The 9,329-nt window shown below is 36.9% G+C and overlaps 1 protein-coding gene across 8 annotated transcripts in view; it reads left to right on the top strand.

Annotated features, from left to right (window-relative positions):
- The first annotated feature begins 1,714 nt into the window (after positions 1-1,714).
- The window catches only part of p4ha2 (procollagen-proline, 2-oxoglutarate 4-dioxygenase (proline 4-hydroxylase), alpha polypeptide 2), a 33,893-nt gene continuing 26,278 nt past the window's right edge, over positions 1,715-9,329 (top strand). For 7 of the 8 annotated variants that reach the window (XR_012396485.1, XR_012396484.1, XM_005173893.5 and 4 more), the window contains exons 1-2: positions 1,722-1,843; positions 6,586-6,677. Coding sequence is in view for 6 of the 8 variants with exons in the window: in XM_005173893.5 (XP_005173950.1) it covers positions 6,599-6,677 (79 nt within the window). In the remaining 2 variants the exon portion in view is untranslated. Of the gene's footprint in view, positions 1,844-6,585; positions 6,678-9,329 lie in introns of all 8 variants that reach the window. The other variant, NM_001007285.1, reaches the window with a different exon arrangement.

Raw genomic sequence — 9,329 nt, 5'->3', positions numbered from 1 at the left:
TACAGTGTGAAATACCTTATTACAGTGTAAAATACCTCATTAATAACCAGACAGGATGATTTTACAGTGTGAAATACCTTATTACAGTGTAAAATTACCTTATTAATAACCAGACAGGATGATTTTACAGTGTGAAATACCTTATTACAGTGTAAAAGTACCTTATAAATAACCAGACAGGATGATTTTACAGTGTGAAATACCTTATTACAGTGTAAAATACCTTATTAGTAACCAGACAGGATGATTTTACAGTGTGAAATACCTTATTACAGTGTAAAATACCTCATTAATAACCAGACAGGATGATTTTACAGTGTAAAATACCTTATTAATGATTTTTAAAGTGCAAAATATCCTATTAATAACCAGGTTGGATGATTTTACAGTGCAAAATACCTCATCAAATTGTTTATACCACAATTAAATAAACTGGTAGATGGTTTTACAGTGCAAAATACCTCATTAATGATGCAAAATACCTTATTTATAACCAGGTAGGGTGATTTTACAGTACAAAATATCTTATTAATAATTTTACAGCGCAAAACACTTTATTAATACCCAGGTTGGATGATTTTATAGCATAAAATACCTCATCAAATTGTCTATACCACAATTAAATAAACTGGTAGTTGATTTTACAGTACAAAATACCTTATTATTGATTCTAAAGGGCAAAATACTTTACTAATAACCAGATAGGATACTTTTACAGTGCAAAATACCTCATTAATAACCAGATAGAATGATTTTGCAGTGCAAATTACCTCACCAGATTGTCTATATTACAGTTAAATAAACTGGTAGATGATTTTACAGTGCGAAATATCTTATTAATGGTTAAACAGTGCAAAATACATTTATTAATTACAAGGTAGGATGATTTTACAGTGCAAAACATCTCATCAGATTGTCTATACTACAATTAAATAAACTAACGGATGATTTTACAGTGCAAAATACCTTATTAATGATGCAAAATATTTTATTAATAATCAGATAGGATGATTTTACAGCGCATAATACATTATTAATAACCAGGCAGGACGATTTTACAGTGCAAAATACCTCACCAGATTGTCTACCACAATAAAACTGTTAAATGATTTTACAGTGAAAAATATCTTATTAATGAATTTATAGTGCAAAATACCTTATTAATATCCAGGTAGGATTATTTCACAGGTGTTTGACACTGTAGGTCGAAAATTAAATAAATTATATGGTTTAAATAATAAACAGCCCTGTATTTGTGACACATTCACCCGTATGACTCCAATATCCTGCGCATTTTTCTAAAATATAGTCATTATTATTACTTTAAAGACAACTTTATTTTATCAATGTTAACAACTTACATGTTAACCCATAACTTACAGCTGAACGATTCTGCAGAACCCCCGAGTCAAAAGGGAACGTGCAGTCCAGCATGATTCAGTTTTACCGTAAACCACCAAATACACACGGATCCATGAAGTCGTGCCAATTTCAGACGTCAAATGCTTACATCAGAGACAAATAGAAACACCCTTTATCTGACATAAAGAGTCGCTTGTTTTTAATATGGAGGCGGATATTTTCGTCAAGTAAGGACTAGATGAGATTATGTTCGTTTGCGATGTGCTTGGGAATGCGGATGCGCAGCTATCAGAAGGGTTGCGGGTGCGTGTGGAAAGTGTCGAGAAGGGTCTTCTGTACGTGGCAGCCACTAAAGAATCACTGCAAGACCATCTGAAACATAGCGGACGAGTGTTTATTAAACTCCTGTAGTAGAGCTGTCCCCTCACATGGTCCTTTCAAACCAAAATTAATAATAAATTTGAGCCGTTTTTACATTAAGGTAAGTGGGTTGTTTTGATTTGTATTAGAACTGCGCGCTGTACTTACGTTACTACTACAGCATAACGTTAATGCGTTATAGCGTTACCTGTGATTTCTGACATTTATATAACGTTTATTAGAGAAATATGTTGTTTTAATTGTTTTTATTTAAGCTAGTGTCGCTTTTAATCGACTGTCATGCATTTTAGAGCTGTATGGTATTAGCAAGTGGTAGTTTAAGTTGTAAAACGGTGTTTCTATCGTAAACACTGGTAAAGTATGTATGATATGTTGCTTTAATTTTATGATTTTAACACATTTAATTTACTTGTTGGTTTGTTTTAGAATAATTTCTGAATTTTAGAGATATATTTGGAGTTGTTTTTGACTTTCTGCAGGTGTTAAATCATTTTTGGCACGAATCTACTGTAAATTATTAAGTTTAATCAACTTATTTTTTTATAAAAACGAGCATACATCAGTGATTGAGTGTAGCTGAATGTATGTTTTTTTTCTATGAAGAGTTTTGCTGAAGCTCAAACTTTAGCCGCATGTTTCTGCTGCTGTGGGTGGAGAGGACATTTTCTAGAATATGTCGTCATCAGTCTCTTGAGCTCCTTTCAGACTTTTTCTTTTTTCTTAATAATATAGATTGGAGAAAAGCTTGGTTGTTGCCTCATAAATACTTCCTTCCTAATAAAACTAAAGAAATCCACTTTAAAATATTGCATAAAATAAATCCGGCTAACTCATTTGTTTCCATATACTGTATGTTGATATTCCGAGTAGTTGTATATTTTGTGGTAAGGATGATGAAACTTTAATACATTTATTTTGTACGTGTGAATTTGTTCAGAATTTTTGGTTTGACCTCTATTGTTATTTAAACACCCCTCCTAGCTTTGCACAATCTTTTAGTTTGAAAGAAATTATTTGTTATTACTCAGAATCTTCACATAAATCTAAAGAATTTATCTTCAACTTTTTAATCTTGTTTTATACATAAGCAAAAATGCATGGCTTCAGTCCCTACTTTTCGACATTTTCTGACTGAAGTTGACTCACTGCTCAAATCTTTCCATATATGTAAAAACAAAAAATGTGTCAGATTCCTGGTTCTATATGAAGAACTGTTGTCTACGGACTCTGATTTGAGGTAGAACGCTTTCCCAATGCTCTTAATTTAATTTCATACACTTTTATACAATTGTAATTTATTCACCCCTTCCTTTGTTTTGTTAATCTCTTTTTTTTTCTCTTTCTGCAGCTAATGTAATTTGTATTTTTCTCCTTTGTTTGTCTCTTATATCGGTCTCCTGGTTGTGGTTGTATATTTGCATTCTTTAATAAAAAAAAAAAAAAAAAAAACTTTTTCATTTCTTTTTTTTTTGTTTTTTTTTTTTTGTTGTTGTTTGGAGGTCATGTTAGTTTGTTCCTAAAGTTTAAGGGTGCTTTCACACCTACACTTTTATTTCGGAACGTGTTTCGTTTGCCCAGTTAGCACAGTTCGTTTGGCATATGTGAACAGGGCAATAACGCTCTGTTCCGCGCCAAAGTAATCACTCCGAGATCGCTTGAATGAGGTGGTCTCGGCTCGATTGAAACGAACCCTGGAGCGTTTCGATTACAGTGAGAAAGCGATCCGATCCAAGCGCGGTTATATCACAGTGTTTTATGGATATGTAATAGGCATACGGCTATATGAAGAGAGAATTATGAGTAGGGCTGGAAGTTTCGCGAGTCTCCGGATGCCCGCAAACGAGTGATGATCTCCCGGTAATCTCGCGTCTCCCTCCCGGTCCTCAAATAGGCATCGTCACCCTACCCCCCCGCATTTCTCCTCAGACACATCGTGCGTGCACACTGTCAATCACCACCAGACCACCACCTCTCCTGACAGCTGAGCGGGACGCTGCAAAATAAACCCTGACACTCTGACCAATGTGAGGAGAGTTTACTCGCACGTGACTTGTTTTAGCTATTTTGGTCCGATTAGAAACTTTGCAGTGTGAAAGCGAACCGCTCCAAGAGCAAAGAGCAACAATGTAACAATTGTAATCTCTGTTTCAGAACAACTGAATCGATTCACAGGTGTGAAAGCAGCAGAAACAAATCTGTTTTTTTTTAAAGACTGGTGGGAGAGAGGTATTTGGTCTGTTGTCCATCTATTAGACAAAGAGGGTGAGGTTCTGAGTCACATAAATGTTTGTGAAAAATATAACATTTAATGTGATTATAAGTGGGCATGGGCCGGTATAAGATTCTGACAGTATGATAACCTTTGATAAAAATATCCCGGTATTGTGCTTACTGCTTTAAAATATCTTCTTTTTAAATGTCTGGGTAAAAAGAAAAATGTCCCCCTTCGAAAACAATATATTTTATTTTTTGAAAGATTTATGATATTTTGGAGCAGTAAACATGTCAGGCTAATTATTTCAAATGAATCATTGACTTCTGCTGTCTTTATTTGTTTAAAAAGCACATTTCTTTACAATTTAAAACTGCTTCATTGAATTTTTGTTCTGCTGAAGATACCGTTGTCCTAAAAAACAAAACAAAACAAAACAAAAAAAGTAAATAAAAAAACCATACACCTACCTTAGGAATGGTATTACAGAAAATTTTGGCGGTTTTAAAACCCTGACTTTTCCAAACCGCGGTTATCGTCCCATGCCTAATCATAAGCAACACTTCCCACAGGTTTAACATACACTTGCGGTGGTAGCCAGATTGACACACACCATTTAATAAACATCACATAAATAGCTAACTATATGCAACAAACAAAACATAATTAAATTTTTTATTTGTTATGAAACTGTTATACACTAATTATTTTTAATGGGTTAAAGTAGAAAAAAAACTGTTGAAATAAAATGGAAATCCACTATTTCTCACACTTTTATGCTATTCAGAAGCCATGTGCACCCACTGACAGGTAAAACCTGCTTCTCTCTATCTCAAGTTCAAAGCAAAGTTGAATGCCAAAGCATTTAAGATATGTACATAAAATAGCGGGCATCACGGTGGTGAGTGGGTAGAACGATAGCCTCACAGCAAGAGGGTCGCTGGGTCAGTTGGCATTTCTGTGTGGAGTGTGCAAGTTCTCCCATTCTTCGCATGGGTTTCCTCCAGGTGCTCCGGTTTCCCCCACAGTCCAAACACATGCGCTATTGGTGAATTGAATAAGCTAAATTGGCTGTAGTGTATGTGTGTGAATGAGTGTGTATGGGTGTTTCCCAGAGTTGGGTTGCAGCTGGAAGGGCATCCGCTGCGTGAAACGTATGCTGGATAAGTTGGCGGTTCATTCCGCTGTGGACTAAGCTGAAAATAAAATGAATAAATAACATAACATATATAATATTATATCTGTAATATATATACAATATTTAATATTTTGGCTGGAATAAAAAATATTTCAAAAATGTAAACTGTTAAAATCAATATTATTAACCCCCTTCAGTTCAATTCAAATGGGATCCTGGTTTTGCTCACTGGTGTTTTTCAGGTGATCTTGTCGTTTGAATGACTCTAGTGAATCAGCAGTCTGTGTGGCAATGGAAAGATCATTCCACCAGTGAGGAACTGTGAATGAAAATGGTTTGGAAAGTGACTTATATGTCTGACCAAATTTGGTAGTATGTAATTTTTTAGGTATAAGTTTAAGGTATTTATCAGTCAAGCAATTGAACAAACAAACTATTTGGTCATACAGATATTAGCCAGGGGTTGCTTATTTGTCTTTATATTATAGTCTAGTCCAGGGGTCACCAACCTTTTGGAAACTGAGAGCTACTTCTTGAGAACCGATTAGTGTGAAGGGCTACCACTTATTAAATATTACATTTTTCTTAATTTACTTTTAATTATATGTTATTATTAATAATTAATAATATACATCTATTGTGAAGACATTGATCATGTTAAGGATTTCTCACAGTAGTTGTCAACAATGACTTATCAAGTTAGATAAATATCAATATGCAACACTTAATTTGTCTGAAATTGTTTTAAAAGTTTTTTTTTTAAATATATAACAAAGTAATTTTCAAATTTACACCAATGCAAGTGTGATTTAAAAAGAATACCTATTAAAATATTAGATGCAGCTTACTTTGGTGAGCTATTTTTAGAACAGGCCCGTGGTGACCCCTGGTCTAGTCTCTGGATAAATGTATATCAGGTTATTTCTATTTCTTCATCCTCGATATCAGTTCTGATTATATGTGATTTTATGAATTGACTTTTAACTTAAACTTGTCTTGCATTAAGTTTATTATTACACACATTTGGACATTTTTAATGTAGTTTTACTTTTGAATAGTGACGTCTATGGTTAACGTCTGTGTCTCGCATTAATGAAACAATCATTAGACTGAATATGTTTGTCCCAGATTTATTTAAGGTAATCTGGCTACTGAAAGTATACACTTCTATGATTGCTTAGTAACATGCCATGTTTTCTGTGTTTTGTTTTTCCTAAAAAAAAGTTTGCAGCTGTTTCTTGACCCAATTTTGGTGAAGCACCAAAGAGCTTTTTTGACCTCGCTTTAATAAGCAGTCTTCAGTAGTAAACCAGCTTAATACACACGTGTGTAGTTTTGCTGCTCTTATAACTCCAGATATATCTTTAAATCAAACCAGTGTGTTGCCTACAAAATCTATTTATAACGAACGCCGCAATTTCCATTTAAAGATTTTGGGTTATTTCAATGGCATCTGCACATTTCTGAAATGTCTGTCTGGTTTCTTTTGTAGGTTTTTCTCAACCATGGCGGCATTTCTGGTGTTTCTGCTGTCGACTCTGAGCTTCTCTTCTCCCACGCGTGCAGAAATCTTTACCTCAATTGGTAAACTTTATGCAGACACAACAAGAAAACCATTTGACAATTGATTTATTCAGAGCCGTGTAAATACTGTAGATTTATAATAACAACATCACCACAATGCTTTCTGAAACTTTCTCATTAGTCTAAATAATTTGTCAGTAGTTTTTAAAAATCTTATTTAACACAGTAACTATAGGGGTGTGCAATATAGATAAAAACAACGCAAACCTCATATTGAATTCAGCTGAAATATTTGGAAATTTTGATTTTGGCTGCAAATCAATGAATTTGGGCACTCTGGTCCACTCATCTAAAGAATGTAGAAGCCAATATGGCAAATTATAGCCAAAACATATTATGTTGATCACTTTTGATCTTTTTTTAAGACATTTTAGTCTCGTTTTTTTCACCAAATTTAATTTTGATGTAGTCCCTGTTTATATCCAATAATCTCCACATCGTCTTCCTCTCGTCTTAAGGCCTTTGCACACAAAGGTCTGAAATTTGTATGTGTTTTTTTTAATTCAGATCTGAAACATAGCTTTTGCTCACGCACAATTGCATCACAACCCAGAGAATATATCCAACCCGGGCTCATTGTGGAAACGTGTGGATCCGCAAGAGGCCGCTGTACGCGCTTTTCCGCGTCTTGAGCGCCTCTCGGGAGCGCGCGCCATTCGCGCCCACGCTGTTCTCGTGTGAAAAGCCTCCGGAGGCCGCTGTGGAGCGACCGTCCGTCCGATTTGCTGGCTGAACGACTAAACGATAGACCGGGCGGCCGGCCAATCAGCCGACCCGGCCGCCCTCCTCTTCCTCCTCCTTCCCTAAACCCAAGCGACGGTTTGCAAAAGCGGTCCAGAAAAAAAAAGCCCTCGTCTTTGATTTCGACCGTGTTTTCGGATCCCGCCACGTTCTCGCCCTTATTTTTTGGATTCTGTTTTTCATCTTACCTGATTACCGGAACCGCTCCTCCTCGGACCCGATCCCGGTCGTCCCCGCGGCCGGCTCCTTCTCCTCCGGCCGACGTAACACTGTGAGCTAATCGGACAAACTGGTTGCATCGGGAAAGCCCTCCACTCGTCAGCCCGTCAGACAGCGAATGCGATGAGGAGGAGTGGAGCGGCGCCACACCGCCCCGCAGCGTTCGCTCGAAAAAAACTAAACGTGGCCATACGTACCTCCGGCCACATAAATCGCGGTCTCCAGAAACGTCCGCGGGGCTACGTTTCCAGAATGAGCTTGGGTTGAATTTATCACTTTAAACTATTAAAAATGGTCATAAAAGTAACTTTTTCCAACTTTTAAAGGTTAAAAGGTGCATCAAGGTCCAATAATGCAACTCAGAAGCATAAATAAATGGAGAAAAATAAAAACATGAATCACAAAATACGAAAAACTCATGGACATTTTTTACAATGTACTTCAGTTTAGCATGCATTTATCAGTCACTGACTTCTACAGTTATGTCTGATTTTGCAAAAAAGTTTCGATTATTTAAATAAAACGTGCCGTAACATATTAAGGCTGATTTATACCTCTGCTTCAAGCGCACGCATATGGTCCGGCGCAGTCTTCGTGCTGTTGCATAGCCCTCACCACGTTTGATGTCAACGCTGATACGAACCTCTCAAAAAATGTAACTAGACAGCGAAGCGACACGTAGTGCGAGCTCAGTGATTGGTCGGCTTTGTAGCCTGATGGAGCGAGTGTTTACATGTGTAGAGTCCAGTGAGGGAGCTCTAGATGGAAATTTTTGTGTAAAATATGATTAAAGTTGTTGCACGTCTGCCGGTTTCCGCCTGAGCGAGTTTGAGCTACTTGTATATAAAGGGAGCGTTCAGTAAAAATAAAACACCTGCGAAGAAACTAAACAGAGAGGAACATAAGCACCTACTGCCAGCTAGCGTTCCGGAAGTGTTGTTGCAGAGTAACACACACAGAAGTATAAATGCACGACTACGCGCAAGGCAGGCGCCAAGGGTCACGCTGATCACTTGACGCAGAAGTGTAAACCAACCTTTATGAAGCAGAGATACCCAAACTAGGGCCAAAGACAGCCCATGGTATCTTTTTTCAGGCCCACCATCCCCTCTGAGGCCCCGTTTACACTAGTGCGTTTTAGTTTTAAAACGGCGTTGTAGAATGAAAACGATCCGCGTCCAAACTCGCGTTTTACCCAGCGTTTCTGAACAGCTCTCCGTCCACACCAAAACGCTGAAAACGCACATCACTTGACCACACACACACTCTTGAGCAAGCGCTCCAGCATTTCTACCCAGATGAGAGCTCTGCTTGTCGGACTGCTCATCACGCATCTCCCGCTGGATCTAATCTCACTATATTTGCTAAACGTGATATTTCATTCATGTTGTTGTCTTTATCTAACGACATAGGCCAATTCCCTGACTTTGGTCATTGGAATCTATTAAGTTACTTGTTCACGGGTAACATGTTTTGGTTAAGCGCAAAGATAAGTTAATGATTAATCCAGGTACATTGACTGATCGCTTGCCTTTATTTCCTACAATGTATAAACTTATTGTATGTTATACTTTTATAATTATCGATTATTAAAACTGATATTCAGCAGAAGAGAGGGTGTGTTTCGTATTTTCACTGAAATTGAAAGGAGGCAGTTGTTATCGGCTCCGTTTTGTTAAAAATATCCACACA

Source organism: Danio rerio, chromosome 21, assembly GCF_049306965.1.
Source record: "Danio rerio strain Tuebingen ecotype United States chromosome 21, GRCz12tu, whole genome shotgun sequence".
NCBI lineage: Eukaryota > Metazoa > Chordata > Actinopteri > Cypriniformes > Danionidae > Danio > Danio rerio.
Note: the sequence above shows the minus strand (reverse complement) of the source record. Positions and strands in the feature narration are given on the sequence as shown.